At 41.2% G+C, this 17,333-nt stretch overlaps 1 protein-coding gene across 1 annotated transcript in view; it reads left to right on the forward strand.

Annotated features, from left to right (window-relative positions):
* Positions 1-17,333, forward strand: part of PTPRN2 (protein tyrosine phosphatase receptor type N2) — a 1,032,194-nt gene that overhangs the window by 304,533 nt on the left and 710,328 nt on the right. Inside the window, exon 3 of the mRNA XM_077809485.1 lies at positions 4,815-4,928. Coding sequence (XP_077665611.1) covers positions 4,815-4,928 — 114 coding nt within the window. The remainder of the gene's footprint in view (positions 1-4,814; positions 4,929-17,333) is intronic.

The raw sequence follows: 17,333 nt of genomic DNA on the forward strand, positions 1-17,333 counted from the left end.
CGGTATATTTTAGGAGACTTTGCTTAAAATAAACTGAATGAGTCAGCTGCCACTAAATAGATTTGCCTTCAAGGGGAAAAAGATCACTCGGTAGATTTTGCCAAAAGCTTTTTTTGGTACCTGGTGAGACTGTGATGATGATTGTTTAGCTTATTGTGACTGAAACATTTTAACACAACTAACATTACAAAACCATATCACAAGTTCTGATTTTTTTTTGGCCCTTTCACATAATTGAGTACCCAGATATCTCTCATGAATGCAACGTAGCATTTCTTTCCTCAGTGATGAATGGAATCTCCATTTTTCTGTAAGAATTGCATCACCAATGTACACTGATTCATCATAAACAGACCAGTAATAATGAGCTAGGGATGAGATTTCTCTATTTGTCTACTGCCTTCCCTCAAGAGTCATCCCTTCAGGATATGTAGTTTGTCATGCTCACAATTTCATGTGTCACCTTCTGTATTTTATCAAGAGAGGATGGTAGGTGTTCGGTAAGCATATGTACTTGTGTTTCTATATCATATTCTGTGCTATTCTATGATTCGAAAAAATGTGCCTTAGATAGCACATCTGACATAACAAAGATCTTACCTCGTGCATGACTTAGGTTAATTTAGTACGTTTGTAATCTCAGCAGCAGTCTTTGTATTCTAAGAGTTGTTCTAGACCGTGGCTTTTAAACAATGGTTTTTAAGTGTTTATGTTCAGTTTCTAGTGAAATCTTTCACAACTAAATACAATAGAGGGCATCTCTCCATCTATTTGGATGGAGTCATTCCTCTGGAAGCAAAAGTAGAAGTCCCCTAAAAATCAACATGTGTCATGCATTTAACACAGATATTCCTGATATAAGTATAGGGGGAAACTACGATAATAAAGTGATACTACCAGTGGCAATGCTTGACAAATTATAGTATTTTAATGATAACCATATGTTTATATTGATCTGTTGTCTCACTGTTTCCTCATTCTGGCTAGTGTGTGGAGTGGATATCTTTCCTGAGTTATGTTATTTCTTGGGGTACAATTTTTAGCAAAATTTTGTATAAACCCATTGGTGTTATAAGCCTAAAGTGTTTTTCCTTTAACTCTTTATTAAATCACAATTCATGCTTTGAACTTTATTCATCATACATAAAAAAATTCCTTAAAATTTAGCTCTCAAGGTATCAAGGTTCCTCCCCCACTCTGAACGCTAGGGTACAGATGTGAGGACCTGCATGAAACCTCCTAAGCTTGTCTTTACCAGCTTAGGTCAAAACTTCCCCAAGGTACAAAATATTCCACCCTTTGTCCTTGGATTGGCCGCTACCACCACCAAACAAATACTGGTTACTGGGGAAGAGCTGTTTGGAAACGTCTTTCCCCCCAAATACTTCCCAAAACCTTGCACCCCACTTCCTGGACAAGGTTTGGTAAAAAGCCTCACCAATTTGCCTAGGTGACTACAGACCCAGACTCTTGGATCTTAAGAACAATGAACAATCCTCCCAACACTTGCACCCCCCCTTTCCAGGGAAATGTTGGATAAAAAGCCTCACCAATTTGCATAGGTGACCACAGACCCAACCCCTTGGATCTGAGAACAATGAAAAAGCATTCAGTTTTCTTACAAGAAGACTTTTAATAGAAATAGGAGTAAATAGAGGTAAAGAAATCTCCTCTGTAAAATCAGGATGGTAGATACCTTATAGGGTAATTAGATTCAAAACACAGAGAATCCCTCTAGGCAAAACCTTAAGTTACAAAAAAGATACACAGACAGAAGTAGTCATTCTATTCAGCACAATTCTTTTCTCAGCCATTTAAAGAAATCATAATCTAACACATACCTAGCTAGATTACTTACTAAAAGTTCTAAGACTCCATTCCTGGTCTATCCCCGGCAAAAGCAGCATGTAGACAGACACACAGACCCTTTGTTTCTCTTCCTCCTCCCAGCTTTTGAAAGTATCTTGTCTCCTCATTGGTCATTTTGGTCAGGTGCCAGCGAGGTTACCTTTAGCTTCTTAACCCTTTACTGGTGAGAGGATTTTTCCTCTGGCCAGGAGGGATTTTAAAGGGGTTTACCCTTCCCTTTATATTTATGACAGAAGGTCTTTCCCATTTTGTTTGCATTTAATTACAGCTTCAAGTAGTTACCCATTCTTCGTCACAATTTAGCATTTATTACACAACTGAGTAATTTTGCCACTCTAGAGGGAGCTCTTATACTAACACAATAGAATAACTTAGTATAACATCTGGAAGTAGATAGGTACAACTGACCTGGAAAGGTGCTTACAGACCAATGTAACAGGCAGTAGCAGGTAAAGATCATAATGCCACAAAAATGGGTGTGCCATGCCTCAGAGGGAGACCTTTTAGAGATGCCATTTACCAGCTATAAATTGGTAGCATTCATTCTCTTCCCATCTCTCTTCTACTATTGTAGTTAATGGAAGTTCTGGTTCCAGTGGCACCTAGTAGTACCCCTTTAATTCATATTATGTCAGCATTTCAAGTGTAAAGACAAAATAATTAGCTGATTCAGATATTTTGCCTATGCTGTTCCAATAACTGCATTTAGGTTCTTGGATAGGGTGACCAGATGTCCTGTTTTTATAGGGACAGTCCCGTTTTTTGGGACTTTTTCTTATATTGGCACATATTACCCCCCACCCCATGTCCTGTTTTTTCATAGTTGCTATCTGGTTACCCTATTCTTGGAGCATAACTCAGATCAGACTTTGGACCTAATCCTTAATTTTCAAGTTTGACTATCTTCATTGTTTCCAGTGGCATCAAGCTGAAGACTTTGCATGAAAGTTGCCTGGCCAAATGCAAGTTTAGAAAGGGATATGTGTATCAAGTAATCAACTTTTTAATTCTAGAATTTGCAGAAGAAATAGCTTTTCTGGCAATGACTCTTAAAATAGGATGTAAAAATGGTGTAATTGGAGTTAAATACAAAGTGTGTTCTAGATTCTAGACTTAGGTTAAAAATTTTTTTTTATTCAGCTGAATTTAAAACTAACATAGAATAAAATACTCCCAATAACTTGTTTGTTTGTATTATGTAATGTGGGTTTTTTTAGTTCTAAACCATTGAGATTTGTAGCCAAATTATTTGTAACCGCTTAAGGTTTTTTGCCTCAACTCAGCAAGGTATTTAAGCACATGCTAACCTTTACCATGTGAAGAATCCTGTTGACTTTGATGAGACTATCCATGTTCTTAGAGATAGGCACATGCTTAAGTTCCTTGATAAATCAAAGCCTTATTTTTTCATAATGAATTTACTATAAATTTATAATTCTTCATTTTTTAAAAAAAAGTTTGATACTGTGGATATTTCAAACTGCATCAGGATTTCAAAACGAGATCGAGACTTCACACCCGTTTACGTGCCTTCCCGTTGAAATTTTAATTTCAAAAATAATTTTCAGAAATAAAAATTGAGCTAGGAGGTGAATTTTTAATGTGGATTAATCCTATTTGGCATTTTTCGGTTTGGGGGGGTTGAAATGGACACTAGAAAATAAATTTCAGTTAATTTCAATTAGTTATTTACATGGAATAATGAAGGTAATACTACATTATTTCTTCTATGCCACATACTTGCTTGTTTTCTGAATGTCATGTGAACATTATTCATCATTTGAGAGCAACTGGGGCAGTTGCTTCTCTCTCTATTCTTTTGATTCTGCAAAGTCCCACAGAAGTGAATGGATGCTTGCAAATTAATACCTGATGTTGTTTTTTGCTAATCAGATGAAGCTGTTCTTTTTAAACACAAATGTGATATCAGATGTGCAGTAATTACTGAGGTAAAACCAGTACTATGCAGAATATTCTCCTAATTAAATGTGTTGCATTTGAATGGTTTCCTTTGGATCACTCTGTAAAGCAAAACTATACTGAACAATAAATGAAACCATCTTTTTTCTTTGAAACCTAAAACTACAGATGGTCAGAGTGTATATGAAGCACCTACACTCTGAATCAGTCTTTTATATGAACGAGAGAAAGGTAATTTGAAGGTTTGAACTCCCCCCTGCCTCCCACACATACACAGTAAGCTCGTCTCAAAATGAACAATTCTCTAAATAAAGACTAATTAGGACCTAAATTAATTAGAAGGTGTGATTTGAAAAGACATTGATGAGAAGAGTCTTGTCATTTTAGACAAATAGAATGGAGCTAAATAAATTAGGCTCCATTAATATATCATTGTTCTGTGAGCAGTTTTCTTTTACTGCATTCATTAGAGGGTACTACTTGAAATGAGCCTTTGCTGGGCATTATGGATTCAGCATGCATTTACCAATGCCTGGCGCACAGTTCCTACATTAAAAATATTTCAACAAATCCTCATAATTCCTGAAAATTAATATTTATATTTTCTGGGTGCTTTGCTTTTCATCTGGAAAGTATGAGACGCTGAACATTAATTTTCCCACACATATACAGTTGTCAGAAAAGAAGCCTTACATCAAAAGATTTGGAAGCCAGAAGTCTGAAATTACTTTTTTTTTTAAAGTGTGGTCTTATAACTTTATAATATACAATAGATCCTTCCTCCCTCCTCTACCAGGATAATTTTCTTCCAGTATTATTTATTCTGATAGAAAATGCACTGCTTCATGACTACTTCAAAATTCCAGTAGTCCTTTGATGACTTTTTAAAACTGTGTTCTAAAGAGTTTTTGCAGTATATAATTAGGACATATTGCAAGTGCACATCTCATCATGTGTTTCTTCCTTTCAGAGAATGAGAACTATTTTTTTCTTTTCCTTTCCCCTTTTGCCTTCTTTTTCTGCAGATGGAGCATTTGGGAGATGTCAGCGGGTTCCGGTAATAGATGTGTATAAATATGAAATTTCACCCTCCATTCTTCAGCACCTAAGGATCATCTTAGAGAAGCTTTCACATAGAGGTACAGTAAAAATTGAATGAGAGTGGACCCAAGAAATGTGTGGGGCAAAAGAGCAACAGTCCGTGGTGTAGAGTAATTATTTTCGGTGGGTTTTGGTATTATGTGGTACAGAAAATTTAAATCAGTATGTTTCAGGCCTGATCCTACAGTTCTTATCCAGGCAGAATACCTCCTGAGCCAGTGAATATGTAGCAGTGTTTTGGTGAAGCATCTAAAGGAAGGTTATGTCCCCTCTGCAAACCATGTGTGTCTGCCTTCAACCTTTTCTATGCTGAAATTTTAGCCATTGGTGTACCTCCACAAGAGGAGACATGGTTTACGCTAGTGCAGGGTTCTCAAACATCGTTGCACCGCGGCCCCCATCTGACAACAAAGTTACTACATGAGGAAGAAGGGGCTGCAGCCCGAGCCCCAGTGCCCGAGGTGGGTGTGGAGCTCAGGCTTCAGCTTCAGTCCTGGGTCCCAGCAAGTCTAATGCTTTGCAGTCCTGACCCACAGTTTGCAGACTGCTGCACTAGTGTAAATCATTAATAGCTGAGGAATAATTTACCATACATTTGAATGCATCACAGCACATGGCAGGATAAAAGCACATTGGGCACCCAACTTGCTAGGGGTTAACTTTCCATCAGCTATGAGAAATTCCTAACTTCCTAATTAATTTCTGTACTTCTTTATTTGAACTGTTCTGGTTTCATTTAACTACTAAATCTAGCATGGCTGTAGTAATGCTTAGTGAATCTTCCTTGAGATAATCCCTACACTCACTCTAAAGTGATGGAAAGGCTGAAAAGGGAGAATCTGGTTTCTGAGTGGCTTACTTGGAACTAACAAAACAAAACTTTGAACAAAATGAAGAACAGTAACTTGAACAAACTTCTTTATGTGTTATAAGTGAATAAACACATCTGTTTTGGAGACAGAGATAAAAACAGGAAAGCTTTGTCATTTTAATCTTCATTTTAAATGGTTCCAAAATGTATGTTGGAATGATTTATTATACACCCTTGCAGGACACCAAAATAGGCTGTGGATTTATTTCCTGTCCAGCTGCCTCCTACTGATGTGATCCTAGCTTGACATTCATTAAGGGCTAAATCAGGAGGCGCCAACCTGGGGCTCTGGAGCCACGTGCGGCTCTCCAGACGTTAACGTGCGGCTCCTTGGACAGGCGCCGACTCCGGGGCTGGAGCTACAGGCCCCAACTTTCCAGTGTGCCGGGGGGTTGGGGGGCAGGGTGCTCACTGCTCAACCCCCGGCTCTGCCACAGGCCCTGCCCCCACTCCACCCCTTCCGACCCCTCCCCTGAGCCTGCCGTGTCCTCGCTCCTCCCCCTCTGAGTCGCCTGCATACCACAAAACAGTTGATTGGGAGGTGCGGGCAGGGAGGGGGAGGCACTGATTGGCAGGACTGCTGGTGGGTGGGAGGTGCTGGGAGCGGGGGTGGGGAGGGGAGCTGCTGACGTATTACTGTGGCTCTTTGGCAAGGTACATTGGTAAATTCTGGCTCCTTCTCAGGCTCAGGTTGGCCACCCCTGGGCTAAATCAATGTCTTGCAAGCAAAGCCCAAGGCAATGGTCTTTGCTCAGAGCACCTTTGTAGGAGCTGGAGAGATGGAATCCTTCCTCATCTGTGAGTATGATGTGGGGCAACTGTGAAGCCAGGTACCTAGTGACTACTTAATGTCTCCCAGCTCCCCTGCAGGATTTGGGACTGGTGGATCTCCACTCTCTGTGGACCCTTTGCCAGACCCCACCACACTCTAACTTGCTCATGATCTACCTGCCATCCCCATGCTCTTGTGCAGAGAGCCATCACTGATCACCGAGCTTGTTTTGATCCAGAATTTCTCTGCACATGTTCTCTCTATCTGGAGCCCACCATCCTTCCAGCAGATATGTTGGCATTTCTGCTGCACTTTAATCCTTGTAAAGGGGCAAGCAGTATTTTCCCCTAAGGGAAATATTATGAATGAAATGTGGTCTGTCTCCTGCTTAGTGCATTGAAAGAGACTGGTGTAGAATATGCATATTAAATATCAGGTAGGGAAAGAAGGGGTATGTCACTATTAAAACTGGTTCAGGAACCTTACACAAACACACACAGATGTTCATCTTCCTGCTTGCTCTTACATCAGTTTGAGCTCTCTTGTCTAATATTCTCAGCAATTAGGTACCATGGGGACCTTAAAAATATCTGCAACAGATACATACAATACACACATTCAGTGCGTGTCATACTTCCTCCCTACTCTCCTCATTCTTGGCAAATACTGGAGTATTCATTGTGCATAAAGAACTGGACCAACAGAACCAACTATAACTCTTCAATTGGTAGAAATGTTTAAAGTGTGTCCATTGTTATGACAGTTCTGCCATATTAGTTTTATCAGTGTTTGCCCAATCCATTATTCTTATCATGAGATTTAGAGGCAAGTCTTTGTTTTCTACTGTAGGTATCAAGGTCCATACTTCCAACCCATGTGTGTCAGTTGTAATGATGATCATTTGCATGGTTAATACGCTTTCCTGTGCACTCTACAGAATATCATATCTCTTTCATCCAATTCAGACATAAAGGAAACTTGCTCTTTCAGGTCCACACAGATGGTCCAGAAATACTCAGAGAAGGTCTTAACTTGCTCCAAAAGATCGCTCCATGAGCAGTTCTAATTTCCAGTTTTGCCTTGTCCTTCAGCAGCACTACTAACTAGCTCTGCTTCAGCTAAAGCTACATCTACCATGAAAAGAACAGGATCAAACTGCACTCTTTGTTACTGGCATAGCAACATGCCACACAGATTTTACCTGAAAGATTGTACAATATGTCAATTATAATTCATTTCAGAATGAGTAAAATTCCTGTTAGCAGCTGCATCAGCCATATTGCCAATTAAGGGTATTTTTTGTTGCTCATTATCTTGAGTGGTTTTCTAGTACCTTTGGTCTTAATTTTTACAATGGGTTGTTGTTTTTTTATTCCAGATTTTTACATTCTGTCAGTAGTACTAAATTCCTCATTTTCCTCTGCCGGTAGCATGCGCATCTCTATTTCCTTATTGCTAATTAGGCTATCCATCCTCATTTTTCTTTATTTTTGGTGTTGTTGATTACTTTCAAGTGAAGTTTGTGATCAAAGCAAAGGCCAAAAGGAAAGGTTGTATGTTCAGATACAATAAAACAAAGTAGAATGTAGCACTAATAACACATCAGTTTATTCTGCCACCCTTAGTTACATGCAGTATGCTAGCAAAGCATACAATAGAAAGTTGGATGAGTCATACTATTGATGTTAATCTCCTTAATAAAGGATCTTGACTTTATGTTGAATTAAATTTTCACGAGGGTACAATTTTCATGGCTTTTTTACCCACTGAGAGTATTTCTGTTTATGTCAGCTGTCAGTACCTTGCTGCGAAGTTTTGTTTTCTCACAGTACTGTAATCCCGCATGGCATTTTCGCTCATATGATCCTTGTCAAGACTCTGGCAATGCTCATTATGAAGATTTTCTGAAAAGTTTATGAACTTGGGTGTGGGTAAGAAAAAAGCCCTTGACGGTTGCTGAAATTTATAATCAGCTTCTTGTGCCACTGGTCCTTCTATAATGCATGAGAAGGAGGTAAAACATTTCACATTCTTATTCAAATAGCTGCAAATGTGGGTTCCACTCAGTACTGTCCAGAACTGGAGAGCTTTCCGCAGCACTGCCTGTTGGGGAGGTGCACACACTCTGTGCTTCCCTGTGGCCCCTCCAGAGGCTATATATGGGCATCATCCTCAGTTCCTTCTCACCAACCATCTCCTGAGTCTGAGCTCCCTGGGTGGTTTACCTCAGGGTTTTTTCTCTATGAAGCCAGCAAGTTAGATTCCTGCCTTTTTTTTTTCTTAGTTAATAGCTGGTTAGTTAGTAGTTAGTGCTCAGTGTCTAGTTTCTTTACTGTTTTATTTGTTTTAGTCAGTTAGTTTTGGTGTGAGGCTCCAGTGGTATACACTCGCCTATCATTAAGCAGTGCCCATCGTGTGGGGTATCTATTTTAAATAGGGACACCCACCCCCATGCATTGTCTTTTGTGTCTCAGCAAGGGACACATTAAAGAGAGGTGTAGTATCTGCTGTTCTTTCAAGAAAAGGATGCAGATTTCCAGAGATCTGCATCTCAAGCAGCACCTCACAGAGCAGATGAGGATACCTGCTTCAGTCCCAGGGCCTTTGGATCACCCAAATTCTCACACTGCTACAGAGGCTGCAGTGGTCTCTGGCAGACCCCTGGATGCAGACTGTTCTCAGAGAAAGAGGGGCTGATTTTCCTCCGGGGATTCCCCAAAACAGGATCCATAACATGACTGAAGTCACCCCAGATCAAAGAAAGACTCTTCTTCCTCTTCAAAGAAGGACATGGAACATTGCCAGGACTCCTCAGGTACTTGGTACTGCTGGGCCATCGACCCGTGTCTCCCTGTCTATACTTTAAACACTTCAGCAGTGGCCCTTTTGGAACTCCTGGGGTGTCTCCCAGGTCTCAATTACCAGCACACTTGAAGGGAAGATTGACAGACCATTTTGCTGGGTACCTGCCAGAGCCACCTACATTGCAGGCCCCTGCAGATACTGGCCCTTGTAGGCAACCAGACTTACAAGACTACCACAGGAGCAGGTTGTATCAAGAGGACACACTGACCCCAGTTAATCTGTCGTCCTCCTCATTCGATGACTCAACGGCCTCAGATTCCTCCTCCCTAGTTTCAGAGGATTTTAAATTTTATCAGGACCAACTGAGGAGGATGACTGAATTGTTAGGCACAGAAGTTGTGTTTGTCCAAGAGAACATGTTCAGGCTTTTGGACCTTGTTCAGGCAGCAGCCCATGGGAGAGTAGCCTTGCCTATTATTGAAGCTCTTTTGGAACAGGCGAAGGCCTTGTGACACATGCCAGCCTTCTTAGCGCTTACAGCCAAGTGCACGGAGAAATGATATCACATTCTAATGCAAGGCTTCAAGTGTTTTTATTCCTACCCTGCCCCATACTTCCTTGTGGTCACAGCTGCCAATGAGATGTTGTGACAGGGAGATTCAGATCATCTCCAGAGTCCAAGAGACTTAACTTGTTGGGAATAAATTATTCCATCTCCTCTCTCCAGATGTCCATAACTAACCACAGCAGGCACTGTTAGCAAAATATAATTTTGTAAATTGGGAAGCAATGCCCATGTTTACTAATAGGTTGCCTGAAGATGAAAGGGAGGAGTTCAGCCTGGCAGAAGACCGTGGCCAATACATCGCTCCTGTTGGTGCTCAGTGTGGCAGGCGCTTGTTTTTGGGGAATGGTCTCTGCAATAACCAGTGAGAAGAGGCGTCTGGTTACAAAACTCTGGCATAGCTTCTGACATCCAGCAAACCATAGAGGACCTTGATTTGGATGGTCAGTTTTTGTTCTCTGAGAAAACCGATGAGTTTGCACTTATTTAAACACTCGTGTGCTATACTCTGTTAATTGGGGATCTATACTCCAGCCCCCAAGATATAGCAGTACAGGACTCTATAACAGCTACCACTCTAAAACAATACTCTCAGCAGTATTACAGGTAGTCTTGATATCCTCTGAAGCAGCATGACTTTTTTGGGGGGAGGCACAAGTCACAGAGATGGAGATCCTCCAGCTCCTACTAGAATCAACCAGCTTGTTCTCTGTCATCTTCGGGGAAACAGCAGATTTTATTTCTTCCTCAAGGACAGCAATACAGCCACCAGCAGTCATCTGATCTCTCCCCCTAGCCCTTTGGGAACAGATTATCCTAGTTTTTCAGTGCTCAGGAAATCATGACTCATAAATGGGTCCTGATCACTGAGAGACTGGGATATTCTAGCCTCTCCATCCCCATCTCACAAAGCTGTGTTCCTTCAGTAAGGTCTGATTCTGTTCACTCTAGGTGCCCTAGAAGAAATCCACCTTCAATATCAGGGAAAGGGGTTCACAATACTTTCTGATCCCCAAGTCAAAGGGGATCTGAGACCCATACTAAACCTTCAAAATTTCAACAAGTATAGCAGATATATAAGATTTTGCATGGTTTCCCTGGCATCAATCCTTCCCTCCTTAAACCACAAGGACTGGTTTGCTGCCCTAGATCTCCAGGATGCCTGTTTCTATGTGGCAGTATTGCCAAGTCACAGGAAGTTTGAGATTTGTAACGGCAAGTTGACATTATCAATACACAATACTTCCTTTTGGCCTGTCCTTGGCCCCCGGTGTAATTCATCAAGTACATTGTCATGGTGGTGGCATTCTTGAGGAGGAATGGAATTCATTATCTTCCCTTACATGGAGATTAGTTAGCACCACGCAGATCTGAACTTTGAATTCTTTTCCATGTCCAGTTCATTATCCATCTCTTCAGTCATTTGATACTCAAGCTGAACAAGGGGAAGTCCTCATTATTCCAATACAGGGGATCGAGTTTATTGGAACTCTATTCAATTCTACAAAATTGATAGCTGTTTGCCCTCAAGACAGGTTTCAGGCAATTTGCCAGTTGTGCCACCGCACCATCACTGTCCAGGTATGTTTAAGGATACTAGGCCACATGGTTTCATGTTTTCACATGACTCTGCATGTCAGGCTATGCCTGTGCATCATTTGAGGGTGGCAGAAGCTAGTCTCTTGATTGAACAGACACCCTCTGAACAAATTGGTCTGGGTTTCTCCTGCAGTCCTGTGTTTCCTAGCATGGTGGATGGATCAGAACAATGTATATGGAGGCATAGCATTTGCTCATCTCCTTCCAATCAAGACAGTCATTATCAACACCTCTCTGATAAGGTGGGTGCACAATTAGGGGGTTTGCAAATCTAAGCTTTGTGGACAAAGCAAGATGTGGCTCTTCATATCTGCGTTCTTGAACTTTGAATGATTCACACTTGCTATGCTTTTCCCCCTTACCTCAAGGGCTTGTTGGTCCAGAAGCTCACTGACAATACAACTTCAGTGTACTGTTTGAACAGACAGGGAGGGGCATGGTCCATTCAGGTCTGTTGGGAAGTGATGACGCTCCAGCACTTTTGCATCAAAGAAGGCATTGCTCCTATTGCTGCTCACTTACCTTGCTTCCAGAATCAGCTGGCAGAGTCTCAGCAGGAATTTCCCTGTGAATTATGAATGGTTGCTAAAGAACATTGTAGTAATATTTGTGTTACTATGCACTAAAATGCCTGAACTTCTTTACTATGGTGGTGTTAGTAGGACTTAAAATACGTATTCATTTTCCTTTTTGTCCAAATAGTTTAATCAGACAGTCAAAGAAATGAACAACACAGACAAAGAGATCACTCATCCCCAGTTCTTTACAAGATTCTAGAAAAGCATGATGGTCAAGTTATCCCAGATGACCATGTGAATTTATCAGAAGCATGCAAGGCAATATGGAAGCACTTGGTGAAACTCCATTAAAATTCAAGCAGAGTCAAAAATGTCACTAGAAAACATATTAAAAGCAATAATAAAAGAGGGTGATGGCATTTCTTTTATTCACTATGTCAGAAGGGAATTGCATTTGTTTCCTAAAGCAGTTTCTGACCAATGATTCTAAAAGGCTAATAATTAGCAGATGTTATTAAACCACTTTGGAACTGCAGCTGCTACAGCAACATGTGTTACAAGAAAAAAGAGTTCATGTAGGAAGCATTGTGCAAGCACCCACTCAGAGTGCTTGTACGGAACACTGTCTCATGCAGAGCAAAACATCCTATCCTGATATTTAAGGTAAATTAAATCTCTGAATGCACCAAGGCAGCATGTTCCCAGACTGTTCAGCTTCCATACGACATAGGTACTGACACTCTGCATTTTACTTGTATTGGAAAGCCTGGTTTGTTGGGTTTTTTTTGTTTTGTTTTTTGTTTTTGTTGTTTTGTTTTGAGGAACAAATGAGAACGATGGTTTATGTCCCATTTGTTAGTGGGTTTGGCTTGGATAAATGTTTCCAAGTCAAGTTACTTTTTGCTATTGGATCTGACCATTCAAAGCTCTAAGGAAGAAAACTTAGTTGATATGGCTGTTTACTAGAGTTGCAAAAAAAAAACAACCAAATTTTGAATTTTTTCAGTTGAAAAAAAGGATACATTATTTTAAAATGCAACCATATCTGTTGTGTACTGTTTCTAAAAATGCTTTTTTGTGCATTTTGCCTTTTCAAACAATGACCACAGCTTCTGTGGCATCTACAAAGAAGGAAGTCAAGACTCTGGCAAAGTGAATAAGCATTGTAATCAATTGATATATTTTCCTTTTGTTTTCTCACTTATATTTTACATTATCTTTTCTCTCCCTATTGCAGTTTTAACTTGCAGACATTCATTTTCTCTTTCACTTCACCTGACCTCAGTTTTATCAAGATGGCGTAGTGGTATATGCAACACCATCTAAGGAAAAAAAAACCTAATACAAGTCAATGATAACTTCCGGAGTGGGTGGTTGGCTCTGGAGCTGGCAACAAATTCACAGACCATTTATAAAAGTATTGTTACTTTTCTTTATGTTGTATTTAGGTTCTTATATGAGGTCCATTGCAGTGGTATCCTTGAGAAAAAGGTTTGACAACTGGCTTGTGACATTATACAGTAAATCAAGTGTAGGCACCCTTTAGTAGAGGGGCCTCTGGACATAATTGGGAGTGTTCCAGTTGGAAGATTCTGAGTGCTGCAACCCAGCCTTGGAGACTGCAATTCCCATGATGCCTTGGGGGAAGAGAGAAAGAAAGATACTTCCTCTCCCGGGGAAAGCATGCCGTGGGCTCCATTGTGGAGAGGAGCTGAGATTGCTTTTGTGGAGCTCTTCCCATACAAGGAGCTGCTAGGAAACCAGAAGCTGCTGCTATGAGCCTGCCGGTGCTTTGATCAAGCAGGGAGCCTCAGAGGTGGTCGGTGGCTTCACAGGAGCCAGGGCAGAGGCTGTTGCGGTGCCTAGAGCTGACTGAGGTGGGCATGCAGTGAAGGCAGTGTGAGTAACTACGCCTCTTGTTTGGGAAAGTACTTGCAAGGGAAGGGGGACAGCAAAGAGACTTTAAGGGGTTGTCTGAGTCTGAGAAGAGGGAAAGTGGTCTTCTCATCGAACCAGAACCCACAGTTGCTAACATTGGGTTAAAACATCTCTAATCTTCAGATGAGGTGGGCAGCTTGGAATGATCCCAAATTAGAATTGTTCTGCCCCTTGTTACATTGACTGAACTGATACACTGGACCAACAGAGTGCTGTCTCCAGCTTCAAGATCTTCAAGCACACCTGTCAAGGTTCCTTCCCCACTCTGAACTCTAGGGTACAGATGTGGGGACCTGCATGAAAAAACCCCTAAGCTTATTTTTACCAGCTTAGGTTAAAACTTCCCCAAGGTACAAACTAGTTTGCCTTTTTCCCTTGGACTTTATTGCTGCCACCACCAAGCGTCTAACAAATATATAATAGGGAAAGAGCCCGCTTGGAAACGTCTTCTTCCCCCCCCCCAAATCCTCCCAAACCCTGCACCCCCTTTCCTGCGGAAGGCTTTATAAAAATCCTCATCAATTTGCATAGGTGAACACAGACCTAAACCCTTGGATCTTAAGAACAATGAAAAAGCAATCAGGGTCTTAAAAAAAGAATTTTAATTGAAGAAAAAGTAAAAGAATCACCTCTGTAAAATCAGGATGGTAAATACCTTACAGGGTAATCAGATTCAAAACATAGAGAATCCCTCTAGGCAAAACCTTAAGTTACAAAAAGACACAAAACCAGGAATATACATTCCATTCAGCACAACTTATTTTATCAGCCATTTAAACAAAACGGAATTTAACGCATATCTAACTAGATTGCTTATTAACTTTTTACAGGAGTTCTGACCTGCATTCTTGCTCTGGTCCTAGGAAAGGCAACACACAGACAGAGAGAGCCTTTGTTTCTCCCCCGAGTCCAGCTTTGAAAATATCTTGTCTCCTCATTGGTCATTTTGGTCAGGTGCCAGTGAGGTTATCCTAGCTTCTTAACCCTTTACAGGTGAAAGGGTTTTTCCTCTGGCCAGGAGGGATTTAAAGGTGTTTGCCCTTCCTTTTATATTTATGACAATACCCATGCAAGCAAGTGTTTAAAACTCTGAAATCCAGTGGAGTGTGCACTCAGAGGTGGGGTAAATGATGGCAGTGTAAATGCAAGTTAGATAAGTTTCTGTGCCCAGCCAGATGGAGGCATCACCAATTTTAATTTCCTTTACAAGTAAAAGGACTGCAGCAGAGGGGTGGAAAGAGGATTCCCACCTATCCAACGTCAACACTGGGATACTCAGGATCTCCTTTACTCTCAACCACATCAGGCACCTGGGCACACAGGTGAGTGTTGCCTGCTCCTGAGCAACCCAGGGAATAAAAGGGGGTACATTTTGGAGGAACCACTGGGATCTCTCTACCACCGCAAGTTCTGGCGCAGGAAGTCATTTATATCTATTTTTTAAAATTTTATTGAAGTTCTCACTATTTTCCTGAATCCTACTAGATTTTAAAGGACACTGTTTGCTGTAGTGCACGTGTTATCTGCTGTATCATGGAGGATCATAAGTTAGCGTCCTGGTGTAAAGGAAGATATGCTCCACTAAGTGCTGCCAACAGGTTGCTTATACCTGGAGGGATTTGCCACAAGGACTGGTTGGTCCGGTTCACATTGTTCCTGTTCAAGTAGAAGGCATTTATGCTTGTGCCCTTCTGGAAGTGGTTCATAGCTCACCATTCTACACCATTTACAACACCTACTTTCATCACTTGCCCATCGAACCCTTAGATAATTTGGAAATCTAGGGGTTGAGTAATCAAAAATACCCATATGTGGGGTAAATGTCCATTCAGATTAAGAACATAAGAACGGCCATCCTGGATCAGACCAAACATCCATCCAACCCAGTATTCTGTTTTCATTGTTTACCCCTTTGTCCAGATCATTTATAAATATGTTAAATAGTACTGGTCCCAGTACAGACCCCTGGAGTACACCACTATTTACTTCTCTCCATTCAGATTGAGTTCCTGTCATCATGATCGTTCCTGAGAAGCTGGACACTTTAGTCCTAGTGTGCCAGACTCCTGGGTCGAGAGTAATGTTGCAATCTTGCATGGAACCAACACCAGTCTGGTCCAGCGATTTTTCAGAGAATGCAAAGAAACCATACCTTGCCTATCCACCCTAACATCCAAGAGGCATATAAATGCTTCCAAGGAGACTCTCACTCTGCTTCTTATGAGGATGTTAATATGTATGGCAATGTATGGTACACAAAGAAAAGAACTGTCCAAACACCACCTGGCAGCCCCTGTCAAATGACTGTGATCCCTAAGTTTCCTGTTTGGCTTATTGATCAGTTGTTGTTAGAGGATACATCAGAGGAAATGTCCCCACCCAGAGGATTTGTGGTCAGACCGGAGGTGCAAGCGGCTACCGTAGTGTCTGCTAGGATGATCACAGTTACTGTTAGAAATGTATTTGCTCACAAAGTGAACCTTCAGTGTGGGACAGTGATTGTCAAGTTGTTCTCAGTTGATGATGTATCTCAGATGCATGCTGCAGCTGTCAAGAGCAACACCACTGACTTGACATCCAACCGTTTTGATTTTGGAGTTTCCCTTATCCCTGAGTAATGGAAACAGTGCATCTGTAGGAAAATGTTAGAGCATGCTGACGTCTTCTCCCAACATGAGTGGGATGTGGGCTGTGCAAAAAGTACTCAGCATGAGATCCATCCACATGACTCTCGACCTTTTCGAGAATGATTCCGTCATCTGGCCCCAACCGATGTGGAAGATGTTTAGAGACACCTACATGTCTTGATGGCTGCTGGAATAATTTCTTAGTCATGAAGTCGATATGCCTCCCCAGTTGTTGTGGTGAGGAAGCAAAATGGGTCTGCCAGAATTTGTGTAGATTATAGATCTCTAAATAAGCGCACTGTACTAGACCAATATACAGTGCCAAGGATTGAAAATACCCTTGACTGTTTACGTGGAAGTAAATGATTCAGTGTATTAGATCTTACCGAATACCCATGAACAAGATGCGTAAAGAGAAAACTGCTTTAATCTGCCCACTTAGATTTTACCAATTTGAGAGGATGCCCCAAGGAATTTATGGGGCTCCTACTACCTTTCAAAGATTTATGAAGCAAACGCTTGGAGACATGAATCTCTTGGAGGTCCTTGTCTACTTGGATGATCTAATTGTTTTTGGGCGGATTTTTGAAGAGCATGAAAGGCGGTTGCTTAAAATTCTTGATCATTTGAGAGAGGAAGGCTGGAAACAGTCCTTAGACAAGTGTAAGTTTTGCCATTCTTTAGTCTCCTATATGAGATACATATAGTCACAGCAAGGCATTGCTATGGATTGATCAAAAATTGAGAC

Source organism: Eretmochelys imbricata, chromosome 2 (genome assembly GCF_965152235.1).
Source record: "Eretmochelys imbricata isolate rEreImb1 chromosome 2, rEreImb1.hap1, whole genome shotgun sequence".
Classification (NCBI taxonomy): domain Eukaryota; kingdom Metazoa; phylum Chordata; order Testudines; family Cheloniidae; genus Eretmochelys; species Eretmochelys imbricata.